At 55.5% G+C, this 21,253-nt stretch overlaps 1 protein-coding gene across 1 annotated transcript; it reads left to right on the top strand.

Moving 5' to 3' along the window:
• Positions 1-290: 290 nt before the first annotated feature.
• LOC119109450 (chloride channel protein 2) lies at positions 291-20,941 on the top strand (the record flags this gene model as incomplete). Its single annotated transcript, XM_037233071.1, is given in 6 exon segments — positions 291-424; positions 5,603-5,753; positions 6,940-7,077; positions 17,439-17,564; positions 20,153-20,286; positions 20,785-20,941. Coding segments are annotated over 6 exon segments (727 nt in total), but the record flags the coding sequence as incomplete, so codon positions are not given.
• Positions 20,942-21,253: the final 312 nt, after the last annotated feature.

Raw genomic sequence — 21,253 nt, 5'->3', positions numbered from 1 at the left:
TGATGGGTTGCCTCCAAAGACACCACCGTCATGCACCAGAGTAAAGCATGATTGTTACTCTCTATTCTAATTTTGCACCGACGCAAAGCGCTATGAGGACACTACAGCTATTCAGGAGCAAAAGCTGCACGTGATCACGATCGTCCGCAATCACTAGACGTGAAAGCCGATGTCCGAGTGCACAGTGCTGGTGCAGGTGGCGCAGCGGACGCCCAGCCGGCTGTGCCGCCGAGCACATCGCCAGCAAAAGGACGCCGCCAGCCGTCGCCGGCCGCAGTCGCGGCGTACGCGGGTGAGGTGGTGGAGCGCGCGCGCGCGTGATCCGCACGTGGGGAAGCACGCGCGAGGCGCGAGCTAGAGCTCTGCGATCAAGGTGGGATCACTCCCGATTCCGGACAAAACCATGGCGAACTGCGACAAACAGGTGAGACTGGACAACGTGCGCACGTTGTCATGAGTTGTTGGATTGGGCGTTCGAAGTGAGAAAGCTGACGGTAAATCTATGTGGCAAACTTTTCGCGGCTTGGTTTTCATCACGGACAGGCGGATGGGCTATGTAAGTGGTAAGGTGGGCGCGAATCTCCGCAGTTTTAGCGGCACGGGTTCATGAGATTATGCTGGCGAGTTTGCTCATTCAAACATCGCTGAAACCAGGGGCGTAGGTTCGCAAAATGGGGGGGGGGGGGATGGAGCTCAGCAGTGAACGTGGCCGAGCGTTTCCCTAAAAATACACAAAGACGGTATTCTTTCCACAACTAGCCCCCTTCTTAAAGTTGGGAATGAAGATTACCTTACTTCCCAACTGTAAGACTACAGCCTGGACTGAGACTTCACCCAGACAAGAGAGACAAGTCACCCAGCTCATGACCGATCTGGTATGCATCGCACGGATTCTTGTACTCCCATCCGTTCGGTTCACTTGAGGGCTGACGGATACGAAATCATAACTGTGAAATAAATATTCCACTCACACCGTAAATATTACTTCAGTGAGTCGGGCTGTAGGAGGTCTGCTATAGCACATGCTCAGTGACATCACAGCGTTACATCAGAAGCACGCGAATCCGCCAACCATATCCTGAAGATTACTTCCCTCGGAACACGAAAGGTGCCTTTCTCTTCTTAACAGGGAGCCCACAATGCTCTCTCGTGATGAAGCCGAGGGTTGGGTCATGTTTGGCCGCATTGGTGAGAAGCATGCGATGCCACGACCTGCTGCGGCGCATGTGTTACAAATGGTGTATGCGTAGCGATCCGCACGACAAAGAATCTATGCTTTCCACAGCACTCATGACGTCATACTCCAGATGTTATGCGCCATTTGGTTTTCGCAGCGACCCGGACTACAAAGATTCTACATTACGTCACGTAGAGTCTTTCCCACACGCACACAAAATCTTTCCCCGCGACTGGATCGGAGTGAAACATATTCAAATATAAAATTGAACAACAGGCAGCAACGTATTCAAAATTACAGAGGGCGATTCGCATGTTCAGGACCGACCACGAGTGATAAAAAGGTGCTTTACACCTTTACACCATGCAAAGTCATACACCTTTACACCTTGTTTTGCGTATCACACAAACAGCGTATTTTGAAGTCCCCGCTGTTAGGAGTACTCCTAGTCCCCGCAAAGGAAAATCTCGTGTTTTTGTAGGGGCGGATATTGTCACGACCATAACCTTGTAACGCCACGTATACGTCTTAATCATATACTAAAACTTTGATGAATATGTTAATTGCATATATAACAATAAATATGTTGCATTTCATGTTAACAAATGATACAATTTTACGCTACGTGATATGAGATATCTATGGTCACGGCAGTTAGGAAGGTGTTCACAGAAAACGTGCTGCGGTGCGAACACGTCCGGCAAAAATTTTGTGTGACGTCACGTAGGAAAGAATGTGGTTGGTGCGCTGCGAATCGCCCAAGTTTCCGCTCGACCGTGTCGCCACTAGAGCTAAGCGTTCGGTCGCCGGCCACGTACTGACTCACGACATCAGAACATGAGTATCGTCCAATCGCTCGGTGTCGGCGCTCCGTTGCTCCCACGTTGGCGGGCGGCCACCAGGCGTGAGACATGCGGTCACTTAAAACAGCATACCCGGTGACGTATCGCGGACCATTGTTCCGCCCCTCCGTAAGCTGAGAGCGGCGCTGGCCTGGCGTCCTGCTCTCCTGCTCCGCGCTCATGGCCGCTCGCCTCGCCCGGAGCTCACGGCGGTGACGCGACCCTCGCGTCCGGCTAATGACAGGAGGCGTGTTTCCGGCGATGTGGTAGCCGGCTCGGATGCCCCAGATCTAGCGATGTGGGATTCGTGATTTCGAAGGGCCGGGTGCCCCGCCAATGCACGGTGGCCGTTCATGATGGGCATGGGGGCTGTTCATAGTGGGTGTGGCGATCCGTACAGCTAATACCTTTTCATCAGCGGAGCGTAAATCGATTGGTTGTGATAGTTATGTACGTGATTTGTGACAGAACGGTTGTGATTTTGACGCCTCTCTTGTCTGATATCTTGGTGCGTAATTTGCCACTCGATTCGTTTTATTTGGATTTAGATATTGTTGTTGCTCTTGGTGTCTTAATTCGTTTCTTACCTTTTTTAGTGGCACGTGCCGCTCCCCTTACCGAATTTCGAATGTGTGCTACTGCGTGCTTGACTAAATGGTGCAGCTGAATATGACGCGTACAAAGCGTGCAAAAATAAGACGCAAAACATGCAATATTACAATGTTGTTTTACGACCCGCGATAAATTTTACGCCCCTGCGGCGTGCTCAACTTTGTTTTCAGTAAGCTATTTTTAGTAGTGCCCCTTGTGAGATCCTGCGTACGCCTCTGATTGATGAAACGTCAAGTAAAAGAAATGCTGTGCACCTACATAATGTCTTTGCGTCCAACTCAATCAGAAATAAAAGTATCTGAAGCCGCAGACGAACGCACTCGTTTATGCGGAGTGAGTGCAAGTGAAAACGAACAAGCGAAATTTGAAGCGAGTGATTAGCGGCCACTTTCCACCCCTCTGCTGAGCAGGGACGCGGAAACGAGGGGAGCGGGGAGGGATGCTGACTCCCCTCCCCCCTCACAAACTTTCCGATAACCTAATGTTGGCCCATTGGGCGTTGGATGGAAGAAATACATGGTTGCCTGCATTCTAGCATTCCTAAATTCATCCTGCAGGGTGTGCAGGATGTAAATAAAAATTCATGCAGTCGGAATCCTGGCTCTCTGGCATCCCTCGACACAATTCATTGGCGCTAATGCGCTGCTCTTTGACCCCGAAACCAAACATCTGACCAGCCCGACCCGTTTGTCAAGCCGACGGCGCTTAGATGCTGGGTTGACGGCCACCCGGTTCGATGCTGATTGGCTGATTCTGAGTAAGGGGAGGGCCAACCGGCGGTAGATCCCAAGCCGGGGTGTAACAGCATGAACCCCCCTTCCCCCAAATGGCTGAATATTAGAACACCCGTTCCCCCACCCCCACCCTAACATGGCAGAACGTCCCCTGTCCCAGCCGCTGAGCGTTCTCAAGATGCACCAACGCCTATATAAGCCAGCTACCCAGCCGGGGCTCGCATCGCCGCCCAGAAAGCTGAGTTGCACGTTCTCAGTCGCCATGCCAGGATTCTCCGAGCAGCCCGGCTGGTCCGCGCTGTTCAAATGTCATCCTGAGGCGGCGACCTGCATAGTCCATGCCGGCGGTCGGTACGCCGGCTGTTTTGCCTTGTGGACTACCACAGGTGGGTGGGCGAGCACCAGCTGGCGCGTAACGACGCACCCCCGCGGGCAGTCATGTGACACGGTGCCCTGATTGACGGGCGTCACCTGTGCAGGCAGGTCAAGGTTCACCGGGGGCGGGGCCGGGCTGGGCGGAGACTCATAAGAGACGGGGGATCGCCTGCCGAGGAGACTGTACTCGGTTGACAATGTGTCAAATCGATGCGTAAATGAATGAATAAAAAATTGTGTTTGTGCGATTTGTGTCGTGTCAGAGAATGGCTTCTCCACGTGTTCACAGTCAGCCCAGACCTGACCGATGATTTGCTTGGCATTAACAGGTAGCAGGTGTATCCGGCTGGCTCAGAAAATCACTTTCGCGTATCAGCGATTGCATCGTTTCCAATACGCGTGCACATGGTGGCATTCCACCCCTTTTATGTTCGGGATCACACAAGCATGCTTATTTGATTAAAACAAGTATTGGTCTGATAAGACAGTAGTAATGGCCTTATTCCTCGGAGAAAGACCAGGACAATGGAAATATAGATGAGCTGATATCTCGGCAACATGCCTTTATCGAAACAATAGCAAGAATCTGTGTTTCCACGATACTCTGTGTGTAAATGTCTACACGTGGCATGTTCCGGGTTAATTTGAACGCATTCATAGGTTTCATTCGGACTTAATTGGTTCAGGATAAGAAATTCTGAGACCACAGAACCACTCAATGTCAAGATTGACACACACAGGCGCTTGTTCCGGCGTGGTTTCTGTCGTGTCCCGGTCCCAGATTGTCAGCTGAAGATGCCGTCCAGCCGCGGGGTGTTTCAGCTCGGTCATTGTCTGTGTTCCACGTATACTCTATGCGTAAATCTCTACACGTGTCTGTATCGGTCCGTGCCATCATGAGCAGACCTGGGTCTTTGACGTCTCCCGTGTTCCCCCGGTGTGGCAGTGTCTGGTGTCTCAGTCCTCTGACGTCTCCCGTGTTCCCCCGGTGTGGCAGTGTCTGGTGCCTCAGTCCTCTGACGTCTCCCGTGTTCCCCCGGTGTGGCAGTGTCTGGTGCCTGAGTCCTCTGACGTCTCCCGTGTTCTCCCGGTGCGGCATTGTCGGTGCTCAGTCCTCTGACGTCTCCCGTGTTCCCCCGGTGCGGCATTGTCGGGTGTCTCAGTCCTCTGACGTCTCCCGTGTTCTCCCGGTGCGGCATTGTCGGGTGCCTCAGTCCTCTGACGTCTCCCGTGTTCCCCCGGTGCGGCATTGTCGGGTGCCTCAGTCCTCTGACGTCTCCCGTGTTCCCCCGGTGTGGCAGTGTCTGGTGCCTGAGTCCTCTGACGTCTCCCGTGTTCCCCCGGTGTGGCAGTGTCTGGTGCCTGAGTCCTCTGACGTATCCCGTGTCCTCTCCCGTGCGGCAGTGTCTGGTGCCTGAGTCCTCTGACGTCTCCCGTGTTCCCCCGGTGTGGCAGTGTCTGGTGCCTGAGTCCTCTGACGTCTCCCGTGTTCCCCCGGTGTGGCAGTGTCTGGTGCCTGAGTCCTCTGACGTCTCCCGTGTTCTCCCGGTGCGGCATTGTCGGGTGCCTGAGTCCTCTGACGTCTCCCGTGTTCCCCCGGTGTGGCAGTGTCTGGTGCCTCAGTCCTCTGACGTCTCCCGTGTCTCTCCCGGTGTGGCAGTGTCTGGTGCCTCAGTCCTCTGACGTCTCCCGTGTTCCCGTCGGTGTGGCAGTCTGGCGCCTGAGTCCTCTGACGTCTCCCGTGTCTCTCACGTGCGGCAGTGTCTGGTGCCTCAGTCCTTGACGTCTCCCGTGTTCCCCCGGTGTGGCAGTGTCTGGTGCCTGAGTCCTCTGACATCTCCCTTGTCTCTCCCGTGCGGCAGGGGGAGCCGCGCCTGGCCCCGCACCAGGCTCCTCTGCTGGAGCGGCTGACCTCGATGGACGACGCCACCGTGGAGGACGAGCTGAACGAAGACCTTGGCTACCTCAGCCTCGGCCACCGCCGCCGCGACTGGTTGTACCGCGCCACGGACCGTGAGTGGCTCGTGTGATGGCGCCGCACGTCTTGAACTGTCGTGACAGCTCGTGAGTCGTGAGTCGTGAGTCGAGACGCCACAGAGTGTGAGCTGTTAGGCGGGGCCGCGTCCCGAATCGTGAATTGTCGCCACAGATGGTGAGTTGTCGCCACCGGTCTTGACCTGTCGCCACCGATGGTGATTGTCGCCACGTATGGTGATATTCGCCACCGATGGTGATTGTCGCTGCCGATGATGATTGTCGCCGCCGATGGTGGTTATCGCCACCGATGGCGGTTGCCACCACCGACGGTGATTGTCGCCACCGATGGTGAGTTGCCGCCATAGATGGTGAGTTGTGGCCACATGTGGTGAGTTGCCATCACAGGTCGTGAGGTGTCGCTGTGGATCGTGGACCACGGTGCTGTGTCAGGGCTGTGTGATCCGGTAAACTAGCCGTGAGATGTCCAGCCTGCTTTATTCCCAGCAGAACACCTGTCAAGATTGGCACATTGCGATGTATTGCGAAAGGGGGCAGCAGGCCGCTCCGTAATGTCGGCACTTCGTGAAATTGAACCGTGCCGGATGGCGGCTGTTTGCGCGCGCCTCGAACGGCTCATTTCAAAACAGCTCGTATTTCAAGCGTCACACAGCCTGGTACGGCTGGTCTGTGGTGAGGTCATGAATGTGCGGGCAGCTGAGGGACTCAATGGGGGCTGACCAGCATCCCGCGCTGCCGGTACCAGTCAGGCGTCCGCTCAATGTCCTCTTCAAGTTGAGCCTTTCACTGACCGCCTGAACGGCCCAGCTAAAAGTAAAAACTTCTGAAGGATGGAATGGATGGTGCTCTTCAGTCTTATTAGTCTCATTTGCAACACGCAGCTCCTCGTGGCAGACAGGAGCTCTCAATCATGACCTTCCAAATTCCTAACATCGGCCAGGGCACCAGATGGTCGGCACCTTGGGGGCTAAGCGTCTCTTCCAGACGTCACTAGGCCGACTAATTATTCGACTCCTGCTCGTCGGAAACGATCAGGCTGGCATCACCAGGAGTGGTGGGACATTTTGTTGAGCATTGTTTGGGATTCGTCAACACCCGTTTTTCGCCATGCAAGAGTCCGTGCGATAACGAAAGCCCTATAGGTTTCTGCTCGCCACAGTGCGACCGCATGCTCACGTAACACTGTCACGTGACTGTGCGACAGGTGGATCCTCCTGCCTGAGCTGGTTCCGCGCGAAGACGCGCGGCCGGTACGAGGACTGGCTGTTCCTCACGCTGCTGGGGAGTCTGATGGGACTCTACTCCTTCGGCATTGACGTCGCCGTGCAAGCCGCCAACCGATGTGAGTCATGCATTCACCCCGCTGGAACACGCGGGGCAGTCTGATGGGACTGACAGCTCAGGTGACACTTCCACTTCGCCCTTCGCCCACGGGTGCTAAACCCGAGCACTGGCCCGTTCTGCTGGGTGCTGTGGCAAAGTAGCAGGGAAGCACACAGTGTTTTTTTTTCGTGTAAAGACTTTGAGGGACCCTGGCGGGGGCCCTCCGTGGGGCTCTTTAGGAAGCGGGGGATGTGACCGCTGCTTTCTAGGGGGAGGAAAGGTGGTTTGGAAGCCTTTCCTCTCTTTTCTCGCGGCCTCCCGATGTTACGATTAGGTGTAATAAACATTCGTAATAAACATTTATCCGTAAACATTGCTACGCATGGGCCTCTAGGGCCGCCCTCATTTCATGTTTTGTGCTATGTCCGTGGCCCGCATTTGCTATGTCGGGGACTAAGGTCCGTCTACGCACCCTTGGTGTGCGCCTGCGCAATCTACCACTATTTGTTCTATGGGGAATAAATCGTAGTGTAAATCAACAGGTAGTTTCGTCCTGCACCACCTGTCAAATTGAGTCTAGCATTAACAGGAGAGACCAACTTTGAATAAAGCTTAAAGTTCGACCACAAAACGATCACGTTTTATCGCATTACCCTTACGGCGGTGAGGTAAGGTTGCTTGCATTATTGTGCATTTGTCTAATATGTCTTCTCCCAATCTTGTAATATTAGTGGACGTAATCTGGTGTTTATTTCAATGCCGGCTGTGATCGATATTGTAAAAAACCGACGCGTCAGTTCCTATTTCCTGCATTTCTAACATTCATGTGGAAGACGTGTGCGATAAACTGACGTAAGCCCGTGCGAAACGAAACAGATGTAACCGATTCAGCGTCGTTTTTCGATATTCGATATTACGGCGTCACGTTGCGCAAGCGCCGGGGTTGGCCAGGAGCGCCCGCTCGCTACCGATCTACGGCAAACACCATCCGCGTCTGTTAGGCTATGCGGTTCGTCACGCCACAGGGAGCCAGCCGACAGTTATCACGGCCACAGGGATCCGACAGTATCACGGCCACAGGGAGCCGACAGTCATCATGGCCACAGGGAGCCAACAGCCATCACGGCCACAGGGAGCCGACAGTCATCACGGCCACAGGGAGCCGACAGCCATCACGGCCACAGGGAGCCGACAGCCATCACGGCCACAGGAAGCCGACAGTCATCACGGCCACAGGGAGCCAACAGCCATCACGGCCACAGGAAGCCGACAGTCATCACGGCCACAGGGAGCCAACAGCCATCATGGCCACAGGGAGCCGGCAGTCATCACGGCCACAGGGAGCCAACAGCCATCATGGCCACAGGGAGCCGGCAGTCATCACGGCCACAGGGAGCCAACAGCCATCACGGCCACAGGAAGCCGACAGTCATCACGGCCATAGGGAGCCAACAGCCATCACGGCCGCCGGAAGCCGGCAGTCATCACGGCCGCCGGGAGCTGACAGTTATCACGGACACAGGGAGCCAACAGTCATCACGGCCGCTGGGAGCCGACAGTTATCTCGCCGCCCGGCAGCAGGCGATCGCGCGGTGGGGCAGCCGCCCGGCAGTATCGCACGTGGTTCCCCACCGCAGCGGGACGTGACGTCACAGGCCGCGAGACGGCCGGCACCGACCGACCGGACGCGGCCGGAGACGAGATTGCGGGCACTGAGGGTTGGTCCGCCAGGATCGGGCAGTCTTTCTGCGTGGTGGCTGTGACGGGAGAGGGGGGGGGGGGGGAGTTGTAGAGGCCGCTCTCCGGCTTTACAATCTGATGGGTTAATGCCGCTAGAGCGTTAAGCCCTTTGCTAATTATTATATTAATATGGCTACTTGTGCTAATAAGCCAAACGGAATTACCACTGAGCTTGTGCATGCAAATCCGCCGGGACCTTATAACGGTGACAGAAGCGTCAGAAGGGGAGGGGAGGGTCAACGTAACATTACGCTCGAGTGTGGCTGCAAACCATGCTTAAGTCTATTCTAAATACTCTAAAACCCTGAAGCTTGATAGCGGTGGTTTCATCTCATGGCAAGCCTTTGTTTAAGGTCACCCTGTAGCAAGGTCACCCTGCCTTTGTTCGCACCTCTAGCTCAATTGGGAGTCATACGGGCGTAACCTTTTTGAGACGCTACGCTTAACAGCGTAATCAGAGAAAAAGTGAGTTTCTGCCCAGCGCCATCAGGAGGGAAAAAGTGACGATTTGTCGAAACTCCGTTAAGTAAATTATTTTGTGAACGATCTGTGTTGATTCGTTTAACCGTAAGTTGGCAAACGGGTCAAACGGGCTGCATGCGCACAGTACATTCGTTGGGGGAGTTATTGCATGGTGGTCCGGTGAAGTCATGTAAGACATCCTGGATGATAACGTTAATGCCCTGATCTCCTCAAGAAATGTGCGTCGCATGCTGTCACTAAGCCGTCGCAACAGACGCCTTAAGTAGCCCTTCAAGTAATCTCAACATCACTGGCAGACTAATGCGCATAATCAGATTGTGAATACCGTTTTAAGCCTACACGTGCTTGAGCTCTATACGTCTTGATGATCTCACACCTTAAAAACCAGTCCGGAATTGGACTGAACTGGATACAGAAACTTCGAAATCACGCTGGCTGGACTGTCTTGTCTGTAGCAATTGAACGAGCCGAATGAATGGGACGCTATCGTGAGCCTAGTGAATCTTAGATGCCCAAATATGCTACATGTGACAGTTCGTTCTGAGCAAAGCCGCGAGTCAAGCGCGCCTTAACGCCGGCTAACCGGACATTGTGTAGCTTCAGAGGCCTGGCCTGTCCAGGCTAGTCACACTTTTGACGGCCGATGTATCTATGCAGCCTTCGATATTGTGGCCATGCAGTTTTCAGCGGCAAGAAGCGGAATCCTTCACTGGTGTGCTGTAATATTTTCAAGGCGCTTAGAGCCGGTGTCCTACCATTTTGCAGCTTGTACTCATAACGGCATTATCCGTGTCTTATTTGATCTGTGCTACTGGTTTTCTCGGAATCCTTGAAAAGCTTATCGATCTTAGTTGAGGTGGTCGCCACGACGGGAAAAAATCCAATGGACTCCCTGCTCACTGCTATGGAAGGGATCTTTTTCATTTATTACAAGCGACTTTAGCAAGTGGCTTTACTGATGTTAAATTAAGTGTGAGATAACGCATTGATACGGCTATTTCTCAGAAATACTTTTACCTCCACGGATGGTTTCAGATGGTATTTACCGTTTTTGAAAAGGTGGATTCGCGGCGGTATCGGATTTGAGGTGGCCGAACCAGATGGAATTAGATCTTGGTAGAGTTCAAACACGGGGAACCCAAGTAGCGCGAGGTGAGATCTTGGCGCATTTCTCACTCACGTTATATTCAACCTGCCAGGGCTCCCTGGAGAACCCTGGGCCTCATTGTGATGTATCGTTTTCAGCTGGTGCGCCGCCGGATCAGTTGAGCGCATATTTCGGGAAGTATTTTTTAAAGGGATTTGGTCCCAACGTTTTGATGAATACATTTCTGGGATAAGCGCCCATGCTGAGGAGTACTTGCTGTCTGAACTCTAATCCCACCGCCGGATCGTGAAATTCGCGGTGGACGGCATATTTTGTGCTGAAAGCTTAACGTGCCGCCATGCTCGCGTGGTCGGTCATGGCCTATGACGTCATTTGACTTTAAGCGCGGCGGCTGCCACTGGCCACAGGCCATCCCGGTCAGGAGCAACTAGCGAGCGCCTATGGTGACTGGGACTCGCAAGTTCGCTTCGAGCTTTCGGCCTCACATATGGTACCGATGAGGAGCGCAAATTTGCATCCGGAAACCCACCCACGTGATGATCTGGCGTTTTTTTTAAATAACGTGTGAGTTTGCACGGAATATCAACTTCCTTCCCAAAGCCCACCATTAACTTCGGCTGGAAGCGCTGATTCGGCATCGCTGGTCTGCGTCGCACGCGCAGAGCGTGAAGCCGCCCGGGTCTCCGCGTGCATGTGGGGATGCAAGCAGAAATGGGTGCGACTAGACCAGAAAATATGACACGGATGGGAAATTAGCCGTCATTTTCAGCCGCGCTCGTGTTCGACCTATGCTATCAAGGTTCACCTATCAGCTGCTCGGCCGTCCATGCAAGTCCTCTATCTTTTAAGGCGCCGTGCATTAAACAAAGCGTCCCGGTGCCAGTGTCTCTGCCTTTGACTACTGCGTAGTAACGCTCCCTCTGCGACCGGCGGCACCCCTGATACAGCGCCGCCGTAGTCATGAGGACACCTGTCGGGTCTGCCAGGGGGATTCCGTTACGTCACCAAGACCGGCGAGGTACGATTCCGGCTCGGACCGGTATGTGACGTCAGAGGCCGAACAATAGCAAAACGCAGCTTTCCTCCTCTGAGATGTCACGACGCTGCCGCTGCCGACATTTTGCCGGCCAAATTTCTGCTTCGCAGCGCTCGTGCAGCCCGGCAGGACATGACGCAGCACCGGCTATGGGGCCGCCCCCGGCTTCTGAGCATGGGCTCGTCTGGAGCCGCCAGCCGGGCGTGACTTTTCGTGACTGACGCCGGCTGAAGTATGCAGTATGCATGAAGTATGCATGAAGTATGCTGAAGTATGTGTGTACATTCCCCATCCCCCCTACCTCACCTCCGTTCCCTGCCGCTTTAATGACGGCTTAGTCAACCCGTCGGTGTCCTCGCCCCTGCCCCTTGTCGACAGGGTGCCGCCCACGTGCTGTTGGTCTTCAGAAGTGTAGACCGCTAGCGAACGGCCAGTTGCTGTGGGCTTAAGGTGTACCGAACTGAAAATATGCGGATTTATCCTGCCTTTTCATTTTGTTTGTTTGTTATAGTATGTGCTGTCACGACACAAAAGGGCAGCTGAGTATTCAACGTGAGCGCTTGGCCATACCCTTACCTTTTATATCTGCTGTATATTAGTGACAGTGATGTCGTCCTCCACTCAGCAGCTTTTTTTAAAAAAAAAATAAGGAGTCAATTTACAATCACCGTTGTGAAGCAATTAACTTGCATGGAATTATTAACTTGCACAACGTACGTGTAGCTCCGGCAATGTTGTTTCAAACAATGTGGCTAACGAGTGTCAGGCGATTTTATTGTCTTACATATTGTTTTAGGTCACTGGATATCTGTATCGCTTGAGGAGCCTGTAGTGACTGTGAGAGGGTATTCAAATTTTGAGATTGTGAACGAATACGATATGCCGGAAGCTTCGCTCAGTTTCAAGCCTTTCTTTAAATAGCTCAGAACGTAGTGTCAGAAAGCCTAAGAGCGTACTTTTGCACCATTGCACAGAGGTGAAACGCTCCTTCACTTTTGTCAGAGTGCTAAGCCACTTCGCTGCTTTCGACTTCCTATCACACTCTCCTAGCTTTATTTCAGTCCTTGTAGCTACATGCCCATTACTCGATAGCCTGTGAGGACGAGATGACAGGAACGCCTTACCTAAGTTTCGCCTATCTTTATGCGGTGGGAAAGAGAACATAGCTGTGCTCACCCCCTCCGAGGGGGCTTAGACGGCGGCGCGGCTGCAGCGTGGAATGCTGAGTCCGTGTACTTTGTTCCGAATCGTGCTCCCCAAGAGCATCACGCTGACCATGACACTGTGCTGACCACTGAGCCTGTCGTGACGGGAGACTGTGATGACTCATGACCCACGCGACCAGGACCTCGTGGTGGCCTTGTGACCTGCTGACCAGCGTATCTGTTCCGCTCTGTTCGCGCGGCGCGTGTCCCGGCGGCTGAGCCTGCGCCAGCCAATGGGCGTCGTGCGTCGGTCCCTGGAGGCGGTGACGTCAGACGCCGTCTTACGACATGCGCAGTGGATCTCGGTAAGCCGCGTGGTATTACGGATCGCGCGCCCGGATCTCGTCTGGTTCTGCTGCAGCGAAATCGATTTTAACTCCAAATACAGCGCTTGGGTGCTTTGTTCGATTTGCACCGCGCACAGCATGACGCAGTATTGAGCGGGTTTCGTTTCCAATCCAAGGAGATACGACTCGGTTCGCAAACCGATTTCAAGGAGGTAGGATGGGGATGCAGTGGCATCAGTTTACGCGATGGACGGGGATGCAGCGACGTCATGTTAGGCAATGAGCCGTTCAAGGTGACTTACAAGCCTGCACAGGACATATATTTTAAGACGGTGACGTTCGCGCGGAAGAGCGTGTTAGCACGGGGCACCATCACAAAAACCATGTGACGACAGTACTATAGAGAAGCAAAACATTGCATACCTGACATTCTAATCGGGAAAACTCCTCCCTTGGTATCCCAGGGTTCCTCGAATTATGGACAGTAATGGATCGATTACTGCAGGTGCTGCGCGGGGGAGAGTTGTCAGTCAGAGTAAGACGTTTGTTGTTCTCGCAACAATCGCACGTACAGAATTGCGCGCCCTCACGCATGGCTGGGCTTTTGCATTTTTTTGTGAGGGCCTTGTCCCTATTCGTAGGTCTGGCTTTGCATCCGCAGCACCAGTAATAAATCACCAAGAGTTCCTAAGAACTCTTAAGTCGGCACAAAGCTCCAGACTCCGACGGACTGTAGCCATGGTCGTTCTTAAACAAATTTACTAGGCGCTGCTTGTGCCATCACGTGATTCCGAGTTCAGCGGCCTGAGAATTGATCCGGACGTCGCGTGCATCCCTTCGCCCCCTCGCTCCCCCCCTCCCCCAATCACCCCCATTCCGGTTCGGTTGCGGTCCGCCCTGGCCGTCAGTGACGACACACCTCATTCTGCCCTGTCACCGATGACGTCACACATCCCGGACAGCTCACTGATGACCTCATACAAACGCTAGAGCTCGGGCCAGCCCGCGCCTCTGCCGTGCAGCGAGCTTCTGGGAGATGACGTCATCTGACTGTGAAGTGCAGGGTGCAGTCCGAGAGGCGGGCTCTCAAGTGGCGGAAAGAAGCCTCTCCCCCCCCCCCCCCCCCCCCCCCCGGTGTGAAGTGCCGGCCGGCCGGCGGTGAGACGGTCGAGGGTTGAAGCGTCTGCGACGTCCGATAGTGGTCTCAAGGGGACAGTTCGACATGTCTCGTCTCGAGGCCTCGCCGCCGGTTCGTGAAGTGCGGCCGGCGGCCGGTGCTGACCAAGGGCTAGCCGGGCCCGTATCGGTGTCGGTGGCGGGCCGGGTCACTGGGGTCACCGCCACTGCGGTGGCCCGAGTGACAGGCGCGGGCGGACGCCAGACACAGCGCTGGCTGAACGCGAACAGACATCGGATATGGCCGTAGGCTCGACATTGTACAGTTGTAAGCCGGGGGGGGGGGGGGGGGGGGCACGTTGCTTGCTAGGAGCTCTACCACTGCACGCGGCGGACATCTGTCGAACATGGCCAGCGGTGCGGACCGGTGTGAGGGTGAAATGAATGAGAAACTTTGCTTTGACAAAGACGGTCGTGGTGGTAATTACCGTCGCTGGCGTGTGGATGCGTCGGTGTGGATGCTTCGTTTTCAAGTCCACGCATACTTTACTTCCGCCCTGCTGGTTGGACTCCATACCGGGCACATGCATGTAATGACGGCATCTGCTGTAGGGAGGAATTCCATTCGTTTTTTTTTTCTCTGTCACGGCTCAAACGTCCCAGTTCGTCATCATTGTCAAACCAAGAATTTTTTTGTGCGGTACGACTCATTCAGGGCCGGTCTTTGTCGGACGCCATCTTTGAAGCCGCAGCTGATGAGGAAGGCTGATGCACATCTGAATGTCATCGAGCTGCGTAGCCGAGGGAGTTGATTGGCAGTTGAGGGGCTGGATCCGAGCTATTATCATCAATGTTTCCTTTCACTCCATGCCGAACCGCGCTAACGGTTCCAAAGCGCTGCGAGGCCGGCCCGGTCCTCTGACAGCGGTGCATCCGCACCCCGTGGCAGGCAAGGATTGGCGCCCTCGTCATATTGCTCGGGGCGATTTGTCTGGGATCACCGACACCATTTACGAATCCAGAGGACACCATTTATGGATATAAGGCCTTGATTGGCCCTTTTTGTTATTCGTTCATCTGGATAGCGTTCCGCTAACGAGCAGCCTGGATCATTACGAACAACGCACAAACACAACATCTTCAGATTTCTTTCTTCTCATGTTCAAGGTTTCCCAGTAAAAAACAGGCAAACAGCATGGCTTTACCGGACAGCACATTGAACAAAGAATGGCCAGGTGCCCTAAAAAAAAAAATACAGCGACGCATCTGACGGTCTGCCCAGCCGCAGCTGGATGACAGCAGTCCTGGCCCCAGCTGCCACAAGCGCTCTGCACGGACGTGACCGCCGGGGTTCCACGCTGGGACCACCGGCGGCGATAACACCGCGCCGCTCTCCAGCAGAACCACCGACGTCCGCGAGCCGAGAGACTTGCTCGGGGGCAAAGCCCCAGATCCAGACAAGAGATGAATATTCGTTGGCATGTCTCCATGCAAACCGTGCACTAAGCTCGCATTGTTGAATGAAACGCCTGGTGTTGTGACGTCGCACCGTCGCCCAGTTTAAGCATGCGTGGAAGGTTACATTATATTTGTCCCCGATGTGATCGTGTTATTTGATAATTGGGCGTTGTACACATGTGACCTCGTCACATGCCTGCAATAACGGCATGATCACAAATCGAACTGGTCACGCCCTCTCGCAACGGGGCTTGACTCACCGCCAGCTGGCCGCGTGGTAGCAAAACTGCGATAGATCACATGCGTGGGCATATTGCGGTTTAGCATTGACAGGAGAAAATAAGTACAACGTCATAAACTCATTCTTGCATCTTTTCGGGATACCCTATTTCGCGCGGCGACCACCTGCAGGCAAGAAACGTCCCGCAGCACCCATGCGCGAGTGGACTATTAGATATATCGGTTGGAAAGCGACGCAGTTAGTCCCGATCCACTCACAGCCATGGTGCCCAACCAGCAGCAGTTTCTCGCTCCCCAGACCACGACGTAACCTTCTGCGTGGAAGGCCGCCAGGATACACGACAGCGTCGTCGTTTGGACTGCACGCGTCCCGGACAACTCTTTTAGGTCGAGCAAGGCTTGGAGCGCTCGAATCGTTTGAAAACCGTGGCATTCAGCGAAGTGATGTCCCGCGCGCTGACCAGCCGTGATGGCTTTCCCGAAGCCTGTTTGAAGTGAGCGTGAGTGAGGTGTGGGCAGGCTGTTGAAAATGCCAACCGTGACCGTGCCATTCTACTTTGACGGGCACCAGGGTGTTGTGTTCTGCTGACAGATTCGGAATGCGTGCACTTTTTGTCGAAATGACAGCTCTGTTCTCTGACTGTTTTGGACTCGCTTCACTACTGGCAAGTGCATGCATGTACACGTAAATGTACACGTTTGGTGCGTTGACAAGTGCGTGTGCATGTTTTGTGAGTTGTTGAAAAATGGAAGAAAAGCAAACAGCAACACAGCCAGACAAAGGTTGATGGCGAGAAGCGTTTGGGTGTGTCATTGCCAATCATTTTAAGGCAACTGCTGGACGACTTATGATGCGTACATCACACTCAAGTAAATCGTTGTTGCACTCTGCTGTAGCAGTTGTAACAATTTTCGTAGGGCATTGCGATATTATGCGCGATATGTCATCTGTGTCGAAAGCGAAAATGCTAGTGGGTCTTATTGCGATGCGAGCATATGGACCGGATATACCTCAATTTCGCCTCGTATTTCGATCTCGAATTGATCAACGACGTGGTCTATTTGGTGAAATCAATAATTTACCCGGCCGTTAAGCGCACCCCGTGGGCTTAACCAACACGGTCAGTTAAAGGTTTGCGGTGCGAGGTATGGCAACGTGGTGCGTGACAAGGCGCAGAGGGCCATCGTGAGTCGCAGGGGGCGACATGATGCCCGCCGCTGGTGTAAAACAGGAATTTTAATGGCCTCGCAAAGCTGCTGCATGCGGTTCATGAGCCCTCATGTAACATCCATAAGCTGAACGCGACGATAGAAATGGTGTTTCTTGGGTTGGCCTAAGCTGAAAAATCGAATCTGTCGCGTGTTGACGCGCCAGTCAGGCGTCATAGATCAGCGCGAGACGTCACGAAGACTTGCCCTGACGTGTCTGCAGACCGCCTGAGTGCCTTCTTGGCTGTGAGCCTTCCTGGCGTGGCTGGGACCAGCCTCGCACGGCTGCCTGCTCGTAGCCGTGGCTCTCGCGGCGTGGTGTGGACTCGGGGTCTGCTTGGAAGCTGGACGCGACCCACGTGTCCACAGGACGCTTGGCTGCGTGTCTTGACAGCGAACGGTTCATGAATGCGGGAGGCCTCGTGATCCGAACTGACAACGCAGTGGCTGCAGACCGGTGTGACCCGACCTGACCCGGCGCCCTGCCTCTGTCCCCAGACCGCCTGGACGCGTTTCTGGCGGCTGAAGACTCAGCGAGTCGCGTGGTGATCTGGTTCTTGCTCACGGCGGTCTTCTCTGTGTCGGCGGCTCTCTTCCTGGCCTGGTTCATCCCGACTGCCACAGGTGAGAGGCGGGCGTGGTCGCGGATGGAAGCGGAGGGCATTCAAACAGGGCTCACACTCGGGTCAGGGCAGTGAAAGGGCACAGCGAGAGCGATGGATCGAGCGGGCCTCGTACCGGTGACAGGCAGAGACCAATTGGCCCTGCATCCAGTCTCGACTCTGTGGAAGCGCTCGGCGTGGTTGGAACTGGTCCGTTACCAGGCTGCCTGTGTTGTTGGTGGCCGACCAGCGTGTTTATTGATTCTCGCCGTTTATCAGGCAGTCGGCCACACAACCACCATCGCGACGGGCGTGCTGCGCAGTCCGTAAGCCTTGCTCGGCCGTCTGACACCGCAAGGCCGGCCCGCTATTGCATATTGCGTTCGTCCCGTGCAAGCGCTCCGATAGTATCTTGACAGCACCCCAGCTGGCTCGTGTATGCGGCCTGTTCGGCTCGCGTGACACGTGTGCGGACCGCGGGCAGCCCGACACCACAGCGCAGGCACCGCCCCCCCCCCCCCTCTCCCCTCTCCCCCCGCCCGTCACGTGAGGCTCCAGCGGGGCTGCACGCCGCCACGTGGTGCGCTGCGTGCACGGCGTGACAGTCCGCGCCGGGCCGGCGCTCGGCAGGCGGGCCGGTCAGAGGAGCCGGCGATGACCCGGTGCACGGTGCTGTTGTATCGTGTCGGTCTGTCCGGAGACGACCCCGCCCGCTGTCGTCAGCGCCGCTGCAGAGTGGCCTGACACTGAGGCGTGCAGAAGGAGCGAGCCAGCTCGCTGAGGGAAGGGTCGGGCAAGGTCGGCTGGGGTCGAGGGGAGTCTGTTGGGATCGAGTGTAGTCTGTTGGGCTCAGGCGGGGTCTATTACCGCGTCCTCACTGGCGAGCTGCCAGGTCGGGATTGCTCGGCGGTCCCGACCAGAGCGTGGCGGTCACCTTGGCGACGATGGCTCACATGAACCCGCCTCGTTGAGCTCGTTCGCTCCGCTTTGCCACATCAAGCTTAGCCATGTGTTGCAACAACCGAATGACCGGCGAAGCGCGGAAAGTGACCCTGAGAAGACCCATCAATTTCGTCGACTTCCGTTCGGGTTACCAACCGCGAAGCTGCGTGGTCAGAGTCGCTCCCGCTGGTCGTGATTTAAAAACCCGCACGCCACGTCTGCGTGCGCGTTCTCCGCGGCGCCGCCACAACGCCGTCCCCGGGAGTGGCCACCTGCCTGGCAATTCGTCACGCCTGCCGAGCGCCCGGCAGCTTGCGAGCCCCCTGGGGCGTTTTAGACCGTGGCGCACGTTCAGCGCTCGCGGGCCGGCCTGACGGAGCGAGCCGCTCTCGTCGTGAGCTGTAGCGCTGCAGCACGGCCCTGGACCGGCACTTCCGGTTCGAGCACGCCGCGGCTGCGGGGCCCGGCGACCGGACGTTCACCCCAGACCGTTTGGCGCGCCGGCCGCGGCGCGAGGCCGCGCTGACGATCTCCGGTCGGCAGCGGATCGGCGGAGATCTCCGGTCGGCAGTGGTCGGTGGAGATCTCCGGTCGGCAGCGATCGACGGAGATCTCCGGTCGGCAGTGGTCGGTGGAGATCTCCGGTCGGCAGTGGATCGGTGGATATCTCCGGTTGACAGCGATCGGTGGAGATCTCCGGTCGGCAGCGATCAGCGGAGATCTCCGGTCGGCAAGTGGTCGGTGGAGCATCTCCGGTCGGCAGTGGTCGGTGGAGATCTCCGGTTGACAGCGATCGGTGGAGATCTCCGGTCGGCAGTGGTCGGTGGGGATCTCCGGTCGGCAGCGGTCGGTGGAGATCTCCGGTCGACAGCGATCTGTGGAGATCTCCGGTCTGCAGTGGTCGGTGGAGATCTCCAGTCGGACAGCGATCGGCGGAGATCTCCGGTCGACAGCGATCGGCGGAGATCTCCGGTCGGACAGCGATCTGGCGGAGACCTCCGGTCGACAGCGATCGGTGGAGATCTCCGGTCTGCAGTGGTCGGTGGACGTGGGCTCGCAGAGGTCGACCTCCGAAGTCGACGATCGGCGGTTGTTGTTTGACGCTATGTTTGCTATCAGACCCGGTCAGGCTCTGCGGACCGTTTGGCGTGCGTGACTGGGTCATGCGTGACCCACTCTGGCGGATAATTGGCCGCGAGGTCTGTTGACGCTGGCACTGTGCCAAGCGGTGGCCGGGTACGCAATACCAAGCGTGTGTGGCCGGCTGTGAGATATCATAAGCTATCTCATAAGCTATCAGGGATAGCTTATGATATCTGTGAGATATCATAAGCTATCCCTGGCTCCGATGAACATGTAGCACCCTGATGATCTGAAAAACTGGAAACATCTGATAAGTTTTGAGGGATGTTGTTGGTGAAACGGTGTGGCTGGAGCAATACTGGATTGGAGATAAAATAGGCTCATCCATTATCCACTATCATGACCAGTGCAAAAATGGACACAATGGTGTAGTCGTACGACGCAAAATTTAAACGCAATCGGTGGATCCCATCCTTCCTTCAGTGGCGTTTTCCCACGGCCGTGATAGCACCGGATGTGAGTAATGATCCGCGCTTGTGAGTACCAGCCTCGGCTGTGTGTTAAGCTCGCTCGCGTGCCCACCAGGGTCGGGATTTCCCGAGCTGAAGGCCTACCTGCAGGGCGTCAAGATGGAGAACACATTCTCACCGGTGACCTGCATCGGCAAGCTGGTGTTCCTTCCCATAATGCTCTGCACGGCGCTGCCTCTGGGCAAGGAGGTAACCAACACCTCTCACCCCACTCACGCGCGCCAGCCACAGGGGTTCGACCCAGCCTCCGGGGAAAGCGCTCAGGCTCGAGAGTGTGGTAGGGAATGTGACGTTTGAAAAATACTTATGAATTATCATGTCTATGAATTAATTATGAATTATCATTGTCATTATGCTACATTAGCTGCGTTAGACATGCGTGTTTGCACGTGCCGTGCAATGCGGTATAACTCGGTCCATTTTTATCGTGTCTGTCTGTTACCGTTGCGTAATGCGGTTCGAAAGCACTGTTAAGTGAAGACTGCCGAGCCGCTGCACAGTGTGATCTATGACTGACTGTTGAGCGAGCACCACGATGGTGAGTCGACGAGTGAGCCGACGAGAGGTGAGTCGACGCACTCGACTCCCCCGTCCGTCCCCTGGTTCTGTCCTTTCTCTCATCTCCGGCCGCGGGAGATGAACGCCCACCGCCGCGCGCCTGACACCGCCCCCCCCCCCCCCCGTCAGGGTCCGGTGACCCACGTGGCCGCCATCTTCGCCCTGTTCATCACCAAGGTGTTCAAGGACATCTCGTTGGAGGAGCTAGAGCGGCACACGGGCAACGAGCTGGTGGCGGCCGCCTGTACCATGGGCGCCGCTGTCTGCTACGGCGCGCCGGTTGGAGGTCAGTGCGCATGCGCACAGCGCGTGGTGTGGAACGGGAATGGCTGGGTGGAGTTCCAAGTGTGTGTGTGGGGGGGGGGGGGGGGAGGGTGCGGGGCGGTGAGGCCAGCGTCTACGAATTGTGGCAGTGAGGTGCGTCTATAAGTCGCTTGCTGTACTTCGGTGTCACCCACTGATGTAAGTTCAATTCAGTTTGTGAGACGATAGCTCGGATTGCCGGGCTTTCCACAGTTCACAGATTACGTCATGGTCGTTGCGGTCGCCGACTCACAGCTTGCACTGTGGTATCTGCTTTCGTCACGTTTGCCTCTCT

This window comes from Pollicipes pollicipes, unplaced genomic scaffold (assembly GCF_011947565.3).
Source record: "Pollicipes pollicipes isolate AB1234 unplaced genomic scaffold, Ppol_2.1 Scaffold_7231;HRSCAF=8579_pilon_pilon_pilon, whole genome shotgun sequence".
In the NCBI taxonomy this organism is placed as follows: Eukaryota; Metazoa; Arthropoda; class Thecostraca; order Pollicipedomorpha; family Pollicipedidae; genus Pollicipes; species Pollicipes pollicipes.
Note: the sequence above shows the minus strand (reverse complement) of the source record. Positions and strands in the feature narration are given on the sequence as shown.